General features: G+C 36.9%; 1 protein-coding gene across 3 annotated transcripts; it reads left to right on the top strand.

Annotated features, from left to right (window-relative positions):
• Window positions 1–6203: 6203 nt before the first annotated feature.
• LOC141824532 (transcription factor DIVARICATA-like) lies at window positions 6204–8673 on the top strand. Of its 3 annotated transcripts, XR_012601443.1 has the most exons (4): window positions 6204–6619; window positions 6700–7251; window positions 7519–8253; window positions 8329–8673. XR_012601443.1 is itself a non-coding variant. In XM_074711842.1 (3 exons), the coding sequence occupies exons 2-3, from the start codon at window positions 6797–6799 to the stop codon at window positions 7973–7975; spliced, it is 912 nt and encodes a 303-aa protein (XP_074567943.1). In that variant the 5' UTR covers window positions 6204–6619; window positions 6712–6796; the 3' UTR covers window positions 7976–8673. The 3 variants fall into 3 exon arrangements, 2 of the variants coding, with proteins under 2 accessions (XP_074567943.1, XP_074567942.1); XM_074711842.1 differs by having other exon boundaries at window positions 6712–7251; window positions 7519–8673; XM_074711841.1 differs by having other exon boundaries at window positions 7519–8673.
• The last annotated feature ends 10384 nt before the right edge of the window (window positions 8674–19057 follow it).

Here is a 19057-nt window from a genome sequence, read left to right as displayed (position 1 = left end):
AAACAATTCACGATGGCCACGTCGAGATCCTGAAAATAGAGTCCTTACAAACAGAAGATTTTACCAGCATCCGTGGCGGAGGCGGCGCCAGGGGAGGCTGCTCTGCTTAGAAGAACCAGAAATCAAATAGAGACCAAGGGAGAAGTAGAGTAAACCCGGGGCCGGGGTTGTAGGAGCAAAAGATGAAGTGACCCAAAGAAATGTGCAGGCATGGATTCTTATGACAGCGGCAGGCAGGGCCACAAAAATCACGCGAGAGAGAGAGAGCAAAAGGCTTCGAAGAACATTATGGAAGCTGCTGGGAGATAAACAAATAAATTATTGTCCCTAATCCTAGTGTTTAATCTAGGTTTGAAATGCCAAATTAGCATCCATGAAGATTGTTTCAAAGCGAATTTAGTCATGTTGCAATTCACCCTCTTTTAACTCCATGAATTTAGCTTGATTAGTAAAAGCTTGATCAAAATGTGCCTTTTGTGATCCACTCGAGCTTCCTCATATATACAATTGATTAAAAAAAAGAAAAATAAACATACTACATGTATAAAAATATAATATAACACATTACACTGTATGGATATAGAACTAAGTCTATAGTGTATCATATTGTATTTTTATGTTGTGTTTTCATGTAATGTATCATTGCTCTAAAAAAAAATTCTTGCTATTCCAAATGGTCGCGCTCCCTTATAACTGAGCTCTTCGGAGAGTCTTCCACGAGAATGAACCATAAAGGACCACCTAAGGTAACTATCATCACCACCCGGGACCCAAATTGATGGATCAAGACGCACAGTTCACTGATTGCCTGAAGCATGCGGCCGACCGAAGTAAATTGACCTATTCCCTTCTCCGAGGGAGTCATCAAAGCCTCCAACTCCCATCATTAACTTTGGAAACTAAAAATGCAAAATCAACTTGGGGAGTAATTTGAAGATCGTAGTAGATTAGAATATCGGTGGAGCAAATGATGTGCCACCAGTTACCAAACCCTGTAATACACACACACACACACACCAATGATGAAAGAATCAATCAATGATACAGTAGAGTTGCGACAAGGACTAGGGCTAAACGCTAGTCTTTATCACAGGGTTTACATCATAGTGAAGTGAACGCTCGGATTGGAATGCACCGACTGTGGGGATCACATGTGCCTTATCATTTGAACGTGACCCGAGATTAATTCAACATCGGTTATCATTTAACTCACATATTTATATATAGATTTAAATGAGATACTTCTATAACGTGAAATCACTTCGTTATTATAAGATAATATGATAGACATTTTATCTTTCTTTTCTTAATAAGAATAAAAAAAATAAGCATTATAGTATGTACGTGATTCAATATTTGTTACCCCTAATCATCACTTAGAATGAGATCGTGAACTAATAAGAGATTTCGATCATAAAGATCTCAAATTAGGTTTCTTCAGTTATAGTCTCCAAGGCCCGATCGATATAGATAGGTTTCAGAGGTCTGAGCCCTAGGGGTCTCTGTCACGAAGGTCTCGACCCTAGAGATCTAGGATAACATAAGTCCACGGTAATGATCTTGCCCTTCGACGTCCCAAATGAATCAAGTCCGCTACTCTATTCAAGCATGATTATCAGAGCCAATCATGGGTTTAGACCATATTTTCCAACTACATCTCATTAATCCGCTGGAAGAAGAGATAAGTCCTCCCGTGAAATAGGTTTTTTCTGGGTAAGGCACCGGCTTGGGATCCATTTCCCATGGCGGGGAAATTGGATCTCTTTTTTGATGAGATTCGATTTCGAGGTACTTTAAATAGAAAAAATGAACATCCCAATAAGATCCTTAAACTTTGTCCCTTGTTCCTCAATTTAAAATTGCAACTTTTTTGCAATATCAATGACAAAGTGGATCTATTTATTCATATGAATTAATAATTATGAAGCTTTTTAACTTCCACACTCTCTCAGTTCGTCCTATGTACTTCTCTTGATCTTAATGAAAACAACGTGAAAGTACAGTACTCTGAATATTAAAAGCTCTCAATATCAATAATTAAGAACATTCATCTTGTATAAGTAACATGATCTTCCACAATATAATAACATCTCGGTTTTGGAACACAGAGTTGGAATCTAAAAATATTATTTAATAATACTTATAATATAATTTTATAGTATTTATGATACAAGTTAATAACATCTAAATAATTTAATATATCTATCAAATTGATAGATTTATAATGCAATTTAATAACACATAACAAAATTTAATAGCATATATATAATGATTTATGTGTTGGACAATTTTTACCGGAGAGATTAATATTTTACTGAATTATAATACAATTCAACTTATATATAGAGATGACTTGAACTGATAATTTCAAGCTGCCAGCAGGGACTGGTGTTTTCCTGATCACCAATGCTAAGTCAATCGCATGATCGACTCGCCGAGTGTCGAGTCGGCCGAGACACCGAGTGTCGAGTTGGCCGAGAGCAGAGTGCCGAGTCGGCCGAGTCGCCGAGAGGATGATGTCGAGGCCTGCGTTCAACGCAGTTTCCTTAAAACAGATTCGTCCCCTCCGGCGGTGCTTAGAGGTCACGACGGACGTCTATTTCCCAGGATACAACGACAGAACCGCGCTAACCACCAAGTACAGGCAGATCGCGGCGAACTGAGATAGTACCCGAATGCTATCACGACAGAGAGGAAAGAAAGAGGGGACTATAGGTGGATTTCCTTTGAATTGTGTTCCTTTGCTTAAAACTAGGAGTCTTATATAGGTTTTCTCATCTAGACGTTACATTCATGCTAGACGTTACTTTTATGCCATTAATGCATTCTATACGTTTCATGCAATATTAAATTGCATAAAAATATTTTCAAGTGGCAAAATGTTGGTTTATTCGTTTGAACAAATTTTGTCCTGACCGGTTCGACATTTGATGTGTGCAGGTCGCACTCGCACACAAGTTGCCTTGCGAGTAGTGCAATCCGGGCCCTGGATTTGCACCCCCCTACATACCCAGAGAGAGAGCCTCTTCTCATGCTTTTGTTCACAACATCAATGTTTGTGACATAATATAAACCAACAATAATGCCTTGAAACTTCCAATGTGGGACTATATTCCCATTCACAAAAAAGTCTTCTCCTTCCACCACCTTTTATTTTCATTCAAATTTCCAACATTATGCACTAACTAATAACTATCATTTCATATGATAAAGTTTTTCACACACACTACTTATATCCCTATCTCAATCAATTTGACGCTACTTCATTCTAACCACGAAGGATCACTCCAGCTCCAGAGACCTAATTCAAAGAGCATCATATCATCACTAAGGTTGAAGCAAATGGAAACCCAATCATAAGCACAGAGATCCCCGGGCATAGTAAGGTGGTAAGAGGTCGAATATTTTTCTTAAATAATCAAATGTTCGAGTGCAAGTGACGTTTGAACAACTGATGACACTTATTTCTGGATTTATTTGATGATTAAAATATGAGATTGGATCGTCCCTTCCAGGATTAATGGGGTGTAATAAGTTAGATAAAAAAAACAGCGCAAGTTGAGTGGTCTGCTGCGTAATCCGACAAAACTGTCGCAATAATTTGCTAAATGACGTGGCACATAAGCAAATGTTTGTATACAAACTGGCACATGGACATGGTCCCAGCGTGGTGGGAGATTCATGGACTGAGCTAGCAACATGGAGTAAAACACTATATATGTATCACTGAAAAAGAAAAAAGAAAACAGGCATGGCCCAGAGACTTTGCACATGTTCTAGCTAAATCGTAAGGGTGAAGCTAAAGAAACCATGCACGAATAAAAAAATAAATTAGATTTTCTTGCCAGATATTTAATTTCCACTTATAATTGACACCTTCTTGCCCGACCTTGGTCGATTAAAGCCACGGCATGCAGGATATGTTCTAAAGGAAGACAGAACTGTGGAAGCTGCATGCAGCTCATGTGACGATGCTGAAGACCCAGCATATATGATTCCTGTGTACCGGCGAGGAACTGAGATCTCATAACTACAAACCACATCAACTCGATTGATGACCACGATGTGTATAATTACAGTTTATTTTAAGTATAGTCTAGATGAATATTAATGATGAATAATTAAAACAGTACTATATAATTAATAATTAATCGTATAAAAAGATGAATGGCATCATGCCGTTTATCCGGCCTTCTAGCTGACAATACCATCTGTTTGTCTTTGGGCAGGTAGATACAAATTAATTATGCATTGGAAGATGCTACAACATTTGTCATTTAGCATCTAAATGATTTCGAAATACTCACCGAGTTTTGCGTCTAAAGTTTTCTTCAGCAGGTTAAATACACATCATGTCATCATCAATCTCCTAATTATTTGTTTTAATTAGTTAGTTTGAACATCAATTCCTTAGTATCATATCGAATAATTCTTCCCCCACAGTCAAGAGTTTTTTGGGTTTGAATACACCGTAGTTTTGATTAATATATAATTTAGCTCACATACACACAACTATTTCTAAAACTCATTAATGATGATCGATCATTGCCTGCCTAGCTTCGTTGTAATTAAAGATCCAACTAAGCACAATTTAACTTGTCACAGCTTAATCCTTTGTGCATGGACATTATTATTATATCTTGTTTGCAAGCTAAGTGGATCGCTATCAGCATGCATGTGCTCTGCCCTTGATTAATTTGGACGCTGTCCAAGAAATTAAATGAACTATAGAAATAGTAAAATCCAAGTAAGATCCAGCTAATGCATTCAAAACAAAGAAGAATTATTACAAGCAGTATAGCACAAATAAAAATTAAAAATGAAAAGCAAGAGGAAGTAATCATTATGAACTGTATTATAAACGAACCAATTTGCATGTGATAAAATTGAATATTACCACCACTGATGATACACATGATCCGCTCAAGATTCCAGAATCAACTCATTCTTATATATAGGCCCATTATAATTAAGACGAACGCTGGGGGAAGGCAAGCCCTCTAGAAAGACTTTTTGTGGAAAGTTAGGTTTTTGTCTTTGGTAGTGGCAAATCATCATTACACCGGAGAGGTAGCTAGACCTTGTTTTTGTAAAGATGGGGATTTCCAAGTAAAAAGTAATGTAAAATTCATTCAATAAAATATAAATTATCAATTTACAAATATTTTTTTTTTTGCAAAAAAAATCTTATTGCACGTATAACTAGTAATGGCCGCTCAACTACATTTGTGCTCGAGGCCAGCCTAATATGTGCACTTTTGAAGTGTAAGTCAACTAGTCTAATCATGCACATCTACATATATGCACAATTAATGTGCAATAGGAACATATGAGTTGGTTATCAATCTCTTTGAATCTTCTTACTAAAAGACAATAAGTAACCAAATTTAGCTCAAATCTCATTTAAAACCAACAATTTATACATCGTTAATTTCTCCTTTTTCTTTTGTAGCACAAGCTATTGGATTTTAAAATTTCTTTCAGCTCGTAATAAATTCAAAGCGTGCTATATATATCACTTTATAATTTTGAACTTTTTAATTTTATTCTATCACTAACATCTTTATTTTGCCATTATTTAAAATGCCATACACATTTGATCATTTGTTAAATTCAATTGTTTGAGAAGAGAAACTGCGAGTCAAGGTGGCATCCAATATAATTCACCATCCGTTTTCGGCAGACAACTGTATCCATGTTCCTCTGCAGATTCTGCACTAGCATCTCTGCTCTAATGGAATCTCAAAACCCTAACCCAATTGGATTGTGGACTCACAGTCACAGTACGGGCCATGAATGGCTGGCTGCTCGACACGTTGACAACACAGGTGGGACAAGCCAGCTCAGAAAAATTCCCTCGAGGGATGTAGCCATGTGGCTGAAAGAGACCAGAAAGAAAGCTAAGTTGAAAAAAACAATTAACAGAGAACAACAGTTGGTCACATCAACTAGAAAATTAGAGTTGACACTTGACAGTGATTCCAGCCGCCCCTTATTCACAGGAAGGACGTTTAGATAAAGTAAACACAATTTAATCTACTGGTATCGGGTTCTGATTGAATCGAGCAGGCAGAGAACGAGTATTAAAGGCTGGTCGTAGTCTCAAAATCAGCAGGGAGAAAATGGTTTCTGTTCTCTTTCAATGAGGAAACAGTGAACGAGAGCAATTAAATAAGCTTGTTATTGTATGGTTTGCAATTGATGGCTTCTGATACAAAAAATAAGCCAATAGCAGCCGTGAGAGTGATAGGAAGAGTAAGCTTTGAGCTTTAGCAATGTTCTCCAGTCTGTCTTTAAAAAGGAACGAAGGAGAGAACTATTGGTTCAGCGGCCACAAAGTTTAAGCTTTCCACCTCCGTTTCTGTGCTCGTCACTCAGATCTCAGGAGGCAGGAAAGTGAGATCAGAATAAAGAATCCAGGAGGAAAAAGGAGGGGTGGAAAAGATTGAAACTTCTGGATTCATAGATCCACCACTTTCTCTCTGCTTTATACTCGTAAAGGTCCCAAAGGGGAGAGGGAAAGCCAAGAGAGAAGGAAATATCGGATCTTTGCTTCCGCCTCTGTGTTTGCGTCATCTCCAGTCTTACACTTCTCCTGTCGCTATCGCTTTTTCGGCAGGTACCCGTGCTTCTTCCGAGTTTAGATTTATCTTCTTCTTTCCTCCGTTGAGTTACTCTTTTCTGATCGAGTTATAATAGTGAATTGGGAAGGCTCTGGGTTGGTTTCAACCTTCGGAAACCTGTGGTCAAGTCGAGATTTTGCGGTCGGGGGAAGGGTTTCGGACGCGAGTTGCAGATGATGACAAGATCTTGGACGGATATGCTTCCGCGGAAGGAGGCGGCTCCGCAATCGTACTGCCCGAATTGGTTCGTCGGTCAGGAGAGCAACGACGGCAACCGGAGCGCCAGTTGGACGCCGGAGGAGAACAAGCGGTTCGAGGATGCCCTAGCGGAGGTCGATGCGGACAGCCCCGACAGGTGGGAAAAGGTGGCGGCTTTGATCCCGAGGAAGACGATGGCAGATGTGATGAACCATTACCGCGAATTGGTTGACGACGTGAGGGATATCGAGGCCGGGCGCATCCCCTGCCCCGAATACTACGGCGCTTCAATTTTTACCCTTGACTGGGAGAACAATTATGATTCCGAAGACTGGAAGAATCCCTACTGCGCCTCTGGCAAGCGATCTGGTGTCAGAGAATCAGATCATGAGAGGAAAAAAGGAGTTCCTTGGACTGAAGAGGAGCACAGGTAAGCTTAGACCCGTCCTTGTTTGCCATGTCAATTTGTTCACCTTCTTCGTGGATCTTCGCGGATTAGTTTATAATCTATTTGTGTTAATGCTTCTACTTAAGTAGATCATTAACTTTTTACCTAGAGATCAGAACTATTCGATTGCACTGAATCTAATTCCATCGTTGTTCACTTGTTTGTTGTGAGTTCTGTTATTCTTTAGGTTCTTCTTGGGATTAATAGAACATCACTTTGGCTGACGGAATTTTGTGCCAAAAATTTCAGATTATTTTTGCTGGGCCTAAAGAAGTACGGAAAAGGAGACTGGAGAAGCATATCCCGAAATTTTGTGATCACCCGGACACCTACTCAAGTAGCTAGCCATGCACAAAAGTACTTCATCAGGCTCAACTCTGGCAGCAAAGATAAGAGAAGATCCAGCATACATGACATTACTACCGTGGACTTGCCTGATAACAATAAGCCTCCTTCTCCATCCGCTCAGCCATCTACTGTTACCTCACAATCAAGTTTATCCATGACACCCACATTGCCAAGCCAATTCTCTGCTATTGCTGATTCAGATCAGCTTGGTGAAGTAGCAAGTGGCTTTAATCCGCCATCACATGAGAATCGATTTGTGCAAAATCAGTCAGGAATAGATCCGTATCATATGGAACTACAGCCTCAAAATTCACAGCTCATGGATGAGATACTGTTGAGCATAAGATCGATTGAATAGATGCTTCCTGCTGGGTCTTCTATCCAATGAGTAGAATTTCAAAACCATATGATTAATTGAGGTAGAAATGAAGAATGATTAATGCTGCAAAGGTGGATGAGAAAATGCATCTAAGTTTCCCAACTGCCATGACACTAAAACGCATCTAACCTTTCCAGCTGTTGCATCCAATGTCCTAGTTGAAGATTATAATTCTTTGTTTTCATGTATATAGTGCCACTTTTGACTCTGTGAAACTCAGAAAGAATGCTTTGCGCAACGTACTATTCTGATCTCTGGTAACTTTCTTAACTATTTATTGATCAGCATGCTCTGTGTTGGGAATGGATTAATAACATCACTGTATTCTTCAGTTTGGTGATTTCTTTGTGTGGCTTGACATGGAGGGAACAATATTATGGACTTGTCTTGTTTATTTGCTACTGAAAAAGCCTCGGAAAAGCCAGTGTCTTCAAATTCACGATACCTCCATGAGTTATAAGGTGGAGACACAGCATGTGGTTTGATTTGTTGTCTATTTGGTGTCCTTCACACTACCAGAGAAGATATATTTGTTTGCGTGTTCAGAAGTTTGTACTTGGAATAGTCATGGACCCACGCTGCTTGTCTTTCTAGCTTGAGATTCTCTTTTCTTATGTATCATCTCTTTCAGAAAGGAGACAGCTATAGTTCTAATAGAAAGGTGCATTCTATTTGAATGTCATGTGGTATATTTATTGCACTTCTGAATTATGTGTCTTGTGGTATTGATTGATAGAATAATATATGCATCAAAATTTTGCTAGTATGTTTTTTTTTTTTGATAATGAAGTTGGTCCAACAGAGGTAAAGGATAACTATTAGTTCGATTTTGGATTAAAATAATTAAATTACTCAACTATCCAATTTAAAGAAGATAGCTCAATAGAGGTAAAATATGTCCATTAGTTGGATTTGACCACACTTGTGGCTTTGCATGGATTATGAACCATTCATTTGCTTCAATGCTTTGGTATAGTAAATGTGGACATCACTGTCATCCCAATTGCTTAGATTTTTAAAACTTTCAGCAACTCTTGGCTGTAATGGCCATCAACAAAGTGACAGGTGACCATAGAGTAAGCTTAATGCTTTTCCAACATCATCTTGATGCTTATTGTTTGTTTCCACAATTGACATCATTGTTGATTTATTATTGGAACACGCCACATGGTATTTTGCAATTTGCAAGGCAGGATGCTGCAAACTCTCACTGCGAGAATGCAAGAGAAGAAGATTTCATGGACAAAAACCTTGCTTTGTGATTTGCGCTACGAGTTTTTGCCTGCCACTGCCAGTTAATGTGCCACTTGAGTTTGATTAAGATCCAGGCAAAGTTCAGTAGCTTTGTATAACGTCGCGTCATGCATTTACTCAAGATTCCAAGACTTCAAATTGATAGTGTCATATGCTGTCTCTTTGCTTTGAGCAGCTGCGATTGACAATGGAATAAAATGGTGATGGAACCATTAAATGAACGGAGACCATCAGAAACAACGATCAGTGTATGGCAATCAAGTCGAGTTGATGGTGATTTTTGCTCATGTAATGGAAGCATTGTGACCATGATTTTTAAGTCTAGAGGAGGAAGCTTCAAGCTTCCTCCTTGCATTTGGATTATTCCATCTAGCATGTTTGGTCTCTTGTTGAAAGGATAAAGAGGAATATTTTCCATTCCGTCTAGAGATTTCTTCTCTGAAAAATAACTCAAAAATGATTTCTTAATCAATTAAAAAATTTCAATTGAAAGTGTTAATAATTTTGAGCTTCCAGTATGGTTGGCCTACGGGGCAGAAAGTGACTCGGACTGCCTGCGCTAGATCTTGCAAGATCTATTAATTATTGTTGGCCTATTGCAATTGCAATGAAGACAAAATTAACAAGCTAAGGATGATAAATCATCGTTTAGAAATATTAGTGTATACCATTTGGCTCTTGATCTTAATGCCTCATCAGTAATTATATATCGTTACCCTCCAATTATATTCAGCACTATCAATTTAATGGTTATTTTGTGTTACTTTGTCTCATTTTTCTATCCCTTTCTACTTGTCCATTCTAGTAAACCAAGTTCCATTAGTGATCGGTCGGTGGTGCTCCAAGAGTAATTAATTTTAATCGAGAGCTTAATTTGAACAAACGGGTAAATTAATAAAAGGCCATTATTTTAGAGCTTTTGCAGTTTTGCCCAGTTAAACAAATTTATTAGAATGCCAGGTTAAGAGGAGTGCATGCGACCATGAGCGTTTACCATAATAATCTCACTGCGTTGCTATGACATCAGAATTGGAGATTCAGTCATGGACAATATGGATAAACCCCTTTTCCACCACCAGATGCACCTCATTACATGCGCCGTTGAAATAATAAATTTAATTTTTTTATATGAACCAATAGTATGTGTTTGGTTCAAATTATCATATATCGATGAATTGATATACTAAGTGAAGAGGTTGAATGAGTGGATGTGACTCTTGGACAGGATCAATCTGGACCGTCCGATTTGGAGGGTTATAACCCTTCATATAACCCTCTTGATCTCATCCATCAAATCTGAAGGGTTGTGACCCCTCAGATCTCTCCTCTGGTCATTAGCCATCGGATCTGGATCTAATGATCCATTCGATCTGACGCTTCAGATCAGATCTCATCGCAGCGGTCAGATCGTGACTCTTCACGATCTAACGCTCCAGATCGCAACACATGTGATCCATCACACCTCTTTGATCAACGGTTGTCATCCGTTGGCCCAATCAATAGTCCAATCATCTCTCTTAACTCACGTGGATGCCACATAAGTACTATCACGTCACATGTGAGCCTGACACATCACCCGAGTGCCACGTAGGCACTGCAATATCATTTGGAGCATAAATTTAAGATCCTCAATGCTCCTCGCAACAACGCGAAGTGCAAAGTGCGTCTACAAAGCGCCCATTGCGCACGTGCGCACGTGGCGGGCTCACAAGTGCGAGCACCTACTTGCCCCTGAGAAGATAGTACATGATCTTTTTGTGTTAACTCCATTAACACAGCATCATTAATAAGAAAAGAAAACATATCAAAAATTTCTGATGTGGGACTATTCCCCGTACATTTCCTTATATATAATATTAATTAATAATTAATGTTATTCGGGCCGACTTTAAACAATTAATTTCTCATTCATCCTTAATCGGTTTTGAGCAAATTAATAGTCTAAATCTATCTACACAAAACGTAGATTTCGATTTTGAAGTCAATTACGACTTTCATCAATTGATGGCATTCTGATTTTTTCACAAAATCGTATTGATCCATTACGACTCCAATATCCAATAGATATTTATATAGAACAATCATTATGATATATTATCAAAGGATAAGAAAATAAAGTTCTGAAGTTGAAAAAAGATTTGTATGGATTAAAACAAGCTCCTAGAACTTGGTACAATAGGATTGATTAACATTTCAAATCTACAAGTTTCGTAGAGTGCTCACATGAATATGGTCTCTATGTTAAAGAAAAGGAGAGTAGTGATTTGATAATTGTGTGTTTATATGTTGATGATCTAATTTTTACATGGAGTAATTCAATAATGTTTGATGAATTAAAGAAATATATAGCTCTAGAATTTGAAATGATAGATATTGAGATAATTATGTTATTTTATCTTGGAATCGAGATAAAACAAACTCATAATGGTATCTTTATTTCTCAAAGGGATATGTAAATAAAATCTGGTAGGAATTTGGCATGTGAGATTGTTAATCAGTTGGCACCCCTATTGAATGTGAAGTCAAGTTGTTCAGATTTGATGATGCTAAAAAGCTAAATCTACATTGTATGGAAAGCTTGTCAGAAATTTGATGTACTTGATATGTTCAAGACTTGATATTCTTTATGAAGTTGGACTTATTAGTCGTTATATGGAGTCCTCAACTCTTCTTCTGCAGCTTGAAGGTTACTAAACGAATATTGTGGTATGTTAAGGAACTTTGAATTATGATTTAATTTATTCATTTTTTGAGAATTCCAAGTTAGTTGGATACCGTGATAATAATTGGAAAAGAGATATTGATGGTAGAAAAAATACTTTTGATTTTGTATTGGAGATACTGTATTCACTTGGAGTTCAAAAAAGTGATAATTATGACATTATCAACTTGTGAAATAAAATATGTAGTTGCTATTATTTGTGTTTGTTATGCTATATGGATAAAAAAAAATTATTAAAGATGATGCATTTGTCACAAAAAGAAGCTATTAAAATTGTTATTGATAATAAGTTATTTATTGCATTGGGGAAAGAATCCTATTTTTCATGATAAAAATAAGCATATAGATATAACTATAAGATATTATTTTATTAAAGAAAATATCATTAAAATGAAATTCAACCAAACTATATGAAGACTCAAGATTAAATTGTTAATATTTTTATTAAAGCATTATAGTTTAAAGATTTTGTAAGATTAAGTGGGTAATAAAAATTTAAATTTAAAGAAGAATGTTGAAATAATAAATTTAATTTTTTTTATGTATATGAATGATCCATGCATTAACTCTAAATTATATTCTAGCATCTAGTCACGAAGAAGAGGGTCTCTTAAAAATCTCTTTGTATGTGTTTTTAAAAATTTGTTTTATATATATAAATATATCAGCGTACTTAACATTCGATAATGAATCAAGAGATTTTAGAAACAAATATTTTCTCTGCAGAGATCCTCATCTTCTTCCTCATCGAGCTCGTTCTACTTCTAAGCAAGATTTCGTCCACGTCTGCTGCAAAACCTTCTCCGAAGTCCTGCAAGGCTTCCTTCCACTGCTATGGTCTGACCCCAACCTATGCAACCGCCTTCTCATCGTTTGCCGCCTCCCCTTACACCTGTCAGTGTGGGTTGGAAGCTTCATGCCCTCATCGTCACCGCCGTCGGCGCCTCTGCCGGCTATTTGTCGTCCTCATTCAGAACGGAAACATCCGCGCCGCCTGCAAGCTGTTCGACGAAATGACCGAGAGGAACATCGCCTCCTGGGACGTGATGATCACGACGCTCGCCTAATTTGGAAGACCTGGAATTCTACTCGAGGACGTCGAAAGAAGGGCTGGTTCCTGCTGGGTTTCGTCCTGCAGAGCATATGTGCATAACGAGGTCTGCGCGGCTGAAGGATGCTGGTTCCATCCGCCAAATCCATGCTTATTTGGTGAATGTATTTGAGCTCTATCCTTCGGTTGTGAGGTATGTAGCCCATGTGTGCAAGAGAAATGGTGATCCCGTAGAAAAAGAGCTCTGACGTTACATGTGGCGTAATGCAATGCAATACTATCAGTACATGCAGGCAGAGCAAGGTTGAAGGATTGGCTCCTGATCATGTTGTTTGCACTATTAGTGCATGCTCTAAATTAGCTGCCCTCACATAGAGGCCGCAACAACCAGTTCATAAGCAAATCATTAGAAATGGGGTTATAATCAACGGTGCTACCGTGCTAGTGAAAATTCCTTAGCCTGGATTCTAAATGGGGTTGAGTGAACTCATTGTTCACTCCTATCATCTTCAGAAAAAAGGAATTTCAAATGTCTGTAAGGTTATCTTTTATTAATACATGGATCGGATCTTGTGGTTTGGAGCTCTGTCTTATTACTTATGATTTCCATGGAAATGGAGAAATAAATGCACTGTTGAAAAATATTATTCATCAATAATTTAACCATAAATATCAACTAAATAATTTTTTAAATAAACTCAAAATCCTAAGATGCAACGGTAAAAAAAATTCTAATATAAAATAAATAAATCTTAACATATTCTAAATCCTAAAAAGCCTAAACGAATTCAAAATCATAAAATACAAAAGATAAAAATTATCAAAAATACTCTAAATATTAAAAAATTCAAAAATTATCAAAAAATAAAAATTATTTAAAAATAATAATAAAAATCTTTGGATCTTCCTGTATCATGGTACCTTCGTAGCAAAATGTGGTAGGTGTATACACTTCTCCATGAGAGTTTCTCCATGGGCCACTCACATCTTGGGTATGAACTTGACCTCAATATGCTTGTTATGGTAAATGAGTTGGGCTATTTGAGCATTTGCTTTAGATAGAGGCATCATTGGATAAAACCATGAGATTAGTAGTATGGGACATTGATCAAACATATAATTTCTCCAATGTGGATTTCTTATGTTTTATTTTTGATGAGTTGTCTTATGCTCTTGTTGACACTATATACATATTCATGATATCTTTTCTCTTCATTTATTATTCGGTGTCCTCTTGGTTAATGAACTCTATGTTAAATTTATATTCACATGTCACCACTTTTGTTAAGACTTGCCAGTAGTTGCTCTCTATTCTTTATTATTTTTCCAAAATTTCATATCGATGCTTGACCTTGTTTTAGGCAAGACATACTTAGCACGTCGTCGTCGTTAATATGTTGCTATTATCATTATCTTTTTAGCAATAATTGCTCACAGAATATCTATTTTCTGGTGCTATTAGCATGAGCACTGAGAAGTCAAGTGAGATTTCTATATGATTGTAGCTAGTAGTTTATTTGATGTGAAAGAAAAATGTATATACTTTTTGACGCATGTTATTAGCTTATTGTTAGCTTATGCTGTGGTGTAATATTCCAGGTCTATAATTTTCTACTGGAGATAAGTTACATACAAGGCAAAGGGAGATTGATTTGCTGTTAAAAGTGTTTAAGTGGCAGAATGATAGAGTCAAGATATTGGATAACTACCAGACACTAGCACAGTCTTCCATTATATTAAAGAAGGTTTTTTTATTAAAAATTAATGAAAAATAGGAAATTCCTAATATTAAATTTAAAAAAAGACTATTTTGGTTCACCATAGTGAGAAATTGGTTGTGTCATTCACCATTTTATGCTATTTTGCCGTAGTTACGATAGGTTTAATGAAGCGCCTTCATATTTGCAGTGGTTGTCATTAGAGATCATGACTAATATGCAAGATTGCCAAGTGAGAAAGTGAGGTGGGGGAAGTTACTTGGTTTGGTGGCTTCAGAGATAGGGAATGCTCTTATATTACAACTGGCCTGTTTGGAAGCAAAGTGATTTGAAATAAACTCTGTTGTATAGCTTATGTGAATAAAGTCCAGAGCATCTGAATCTGGACACCAGATGTAGAAGAATGATTGGAAGGACTGAAGCTTATTTTATGGCGGTTTTTGCAAATTTAGCATTATTATTATCCGGAAAATATGTTGTTTACAAGTATATATATATATATATATATATATTATTGTATCTAAGTTTGCAATACATATGATTATTGTATTCGTAGGGGTACTCAGATGGAAGGAGCAGTGTAGATTGTGGATTATTATGCTTACTTGTCTATCTAATGATGTTTTTATGTTAGCTAATTTTAGGTTGAAGAAGCAAGTTAGAAAGAAGATAGATCAAGGGATATTTAATCTCTAAGATCTACTCAGCAAAATATGTACTTATTGAGATTTTCTAATTGATATTATATTTATTTAAATTGTTTGGTAGTGATAGTTGGACACTGCATATATCTACTAAGCTCCTGGAAACCTCAGAGGTCTTTGGAGATCTTTCAATAGAGACGGATGTATTCTAGGGTAGCTAGTGTGATTGAGTTTCCTTCCCAAGCCACATTAGCAAAATTGGTATTGAAAGCTGGATGATTTCTAGCATTCTTTCTTAGTTGGATCTTACATGATTTGGCACTTATTCTCATTCTCACTATTCTTTCATTTATCTTCTTTGATTATATAATTTGTCTTTGAAGAGTCTAAGATCAATCCCGTTTCTATTCACTGTCAGTGCTTGGAAGTATTATTTTGTTTTTTGGAAGTGCAAAAGCCTTAGCTATAAGACTGAATACTGAAGTCAGGCAATTGAATATCTTTTTACATACCATGTTATAGATGATTTGTTTGATTCTGATATATCATTAGTAAGAAACTATTATTTTCCTACACGAGTTGATATTTTCTGAAAACAATATTAGGTATTAGTCTATAATTTTCATTTCTTGATGTAGAAATGTGTTTGTCTCAATGCCTGATGGTACTGCGTCCAGACTTTAGTATAGGAATTTAGAGGCACTAAATTGTTAGCTTATGACTGTAAAAAAAACTATCTGAAAAAAAATAGTCGACGGCAGAACACGATTTGTGTGTTCAAGGTCAACTAGTCAAGTTGGATTATGTTCAAGCATATCACCACAATTTGTTTCATCAGTATGATAAAGTTTGTTAGAAACTTCCATATTTACTTTTATTGCTCTCTGTCATCATTCCAATGTCTGTTTCTAGTTACCATGAGTCAATGAGAATGAGGTTTTATGTTAAATTACTGGATGTTAAAATATACATTATACCTTCCAGTTGGTAATTAATTGGATTCTATGAGCCTTATCCATCTCCATAGAAGTTATTTCTTACCTGTCTGCTCCACTGACTTTATTATCATTCTGCTCCATTGACTTCAGTATTCTGTTCTTGCATAAAGTAACGCCACTCCTAGGACAAACACTTCATCCCTTGTTTGGTTATGCCTTGCTGGGCCTTAATTCTGTCATTCTTTCTGTGCGTCTTGGTTTGTTTAGGATGTTAAGTTGCTTTTGTCTCAATATGTATTTGTTTTCGAGCTTCATCTTGTATTGTGAGAAAATCCTCCCTGACCCATCACTTCTTAGGTGCTATGGTGATTATTTCCCACCTTTGCTGGTCGAGGTGACTCCTTGGCAGCGATGCAACAAAATGGCAATAAAGCCTGGAACTTTAAGGTCCTTTTCAGAATGCTGAGTGCAATTAAAGCAGCAGCTCATCTTTTGCACAAGTCAGAGCTTGGATGCTGAGAGACGGGGTACCTTTTCCAATCATGCTAAAGTGGACTTTCATATTTCATGCTTTTTATCCGATTGAACTTCTGTATGTTCCAAGGATTATTATTGCCTCCTTTGTTTATCGCTGCCGGCTGATGCTCATGATGGCTGTTGCTTATTGTTCTAGTTTGGTCATTGCAGAGGCACTACCAGGTGTTCCTTGATGTTCTGCTCTTTTTATTTTACTGCCAAAAAGCTGTTCAGCTTCAGCCAATGCCATTTTGTTTGTCTTGCATTTATCAACAAAGAGCCTGCAATGGACGACACTAAAAGTTCTGTGGCTGCTATTTCTGCGCTTGGCATTTCACACGAAATCAAACAAAAGCATTTGTCAACAATGGATATATTTATGCTAGATAACTTATCTATTCTGAGGCCCGGACATTATTATCTAAATGGGACTTTCCCTATCGTCTTTATTCAGATGAGCACATTGCTGACTCTGCACTTTGTTTTTTCTGCTGTCTAATTAGTGACGATATAGGAGAACAATTAATGATCACCGACTAATGATACATCGATCCTTGTTTTACTAATCGCATTGTTTTCACGTGTTCAACTCAAATCCGTAGGGCAGTCTAACAATGATTGTGTGTGAAGAAATCTGGTTTTCATCACAATCAACTTCGACTTTCCATTTCAACATTTTTTTCCCGTGACTTAATCAAATCGAAACATGCTCTACTTCGGTAGCGAATTTTAGCAACATGGATACGTACAAATTATATTTTAAATTAATGGCCAATAATGAGATTTAATTTAAGATTACTGACAGTGTTAACACTGTGCATTACGTCGGGAGAGGATAAATTATTGTCATCAGACGTCCATGATTCTTCTTCCCAAGATAGGTGTTCCCTCTGAGTGATAGCTTATTAGCTTGTCGAACTGCTAGAACAATAACTTCACTGATGAACCATGTCATTGTAGTCCTTCAACTTTGTTTAAAAAATTTTACTTTTGATAAAAATAATTTAGGCCTTCATATATATTTCTATCAAGTTGAGCATAGAAGAGATTGCTTATCAGTCTGGTAGGTTGCTCCTGTGTAATTTTTAATTCGAACGACATAACAATATAATAAATGTGGAAATCATTCTTAAAGCAATCCTTCAAGCTAGCGTGTACACTTAACCTAGCTCCTTTACTTACCATTTTGTCTTCTTTATCTTGTACGGCAGAGCGACTTGACAATTAAACCATGTTTTTATGGTTAAGCTTACTTGAAGTTAACCTAGTCAAGTTGGAAGAATTATAAGTCGGGATTTTCTATACGTTTACGTTTCAGGAATAATCCTTCGGCTCCTTTGTGTTCCACAAACTTTTTCTTTATAGGGAAGTTAATAGCCATGAAGTACTAAAAGATGACTCTAACATGGCTAGGATTTATCTTGCTAGGAACAGTCTTATACCTTTTGGATTTCTTTGACCAAGCATAGGTCAGTCTAGGCTCCTCTGCGTCCCTAACCCATGATGGTGGGTCGATATAACCTGATTATTTCTATAGAGGATTTAATCCCATTTGTGTTGTAGAAATTAATGGTTTTAGAGGGTAATTGTAATCATCAAAGAATTCATTGAGGTAATACCTCTAATTTCATAACTGTTTCTAGCTATAGATCAAAATTATCAAACTAGTCACATCTATGAGTATGTATGCCTTTTTTGTATTTGACTTTGCAATTGTAATGGAGATGGTCGATTCATTATGATGTTGGGAGTTCATCCACTTGGTGTCCTCTCCTAAGAGATGGATATGCTTTCTTATATTCACTTTACAATTGTAATGGAGATGATCGATTTATTATGATGTACTTGAGAGTTCATCCACTTGGTGTCTCCTCCTGAGAGTTTCATGGCTAGATATATATGTTCTCTAGTGTTGACCAATCCTGCAGGTTTGCTTGCTTTGCCGAATAGATGAGGTCCTTGTAAGGATGACCTCTTATTGTTGGTCCTCCTATGGTGAAATTTAGAGGGTTTACGAGTTAGTTCCCTTAGTGGCTGAAGGATCGAACAGTAGTCGAGAGAACTAATGATCAATACACTTGTGCCAATGGCCTTTCAATGTTCATCGTATTGGATGTTAGACTCACTACCAAATGCTCATGCTCTATAACAAGTGCTGAGTGGAGAAAGATGGAGATCGACTCTGATGACCACTGCTGGACCATTCTGCTCATGCGAT

The sequence above is a fragment of the Curcuma longa genome, chromosome 3, assembly GCF_044706935.1.
Source record: "Curcuma longa cultivar G26 ecotype Majalengka, Jawa Barat chromosome 3, ITB_CL_G26_1.1, whole genome shotgun sequence".
In the NCBI taxonomy this organism is placed as follows: Eukaryota; Viridiplantae; Streptophyta; class Magnoliopsida; order Zingiberales; family Zingiberaceae; genus Curcuma; species Curcuma longa.
The sequence above is the reverse complement of the archived record's forward strand: the minus strand, read 5'-3'. Positions and strand labels throughout refer to the sequence as shown.

What these genes read in the sequence shown, in the direction of transcription:
- LOC141824532 (XM_074711842.1), top strand. Translation starts at nt 6,797, where the DNA reads ATGATGACAAGATCTTGGACGGATATGCTTCCGCGGAAGGAGGCGGCT. An exon ending in TGGACTGAAGAGGAGCACAG is followed by an intron (nt 7,252 to 7,518) that starts GTAAGCTTAGAC and finishes CAAAAATTTCAG; the next exon opens with ATTATTTTTGCTGGGCCTAA.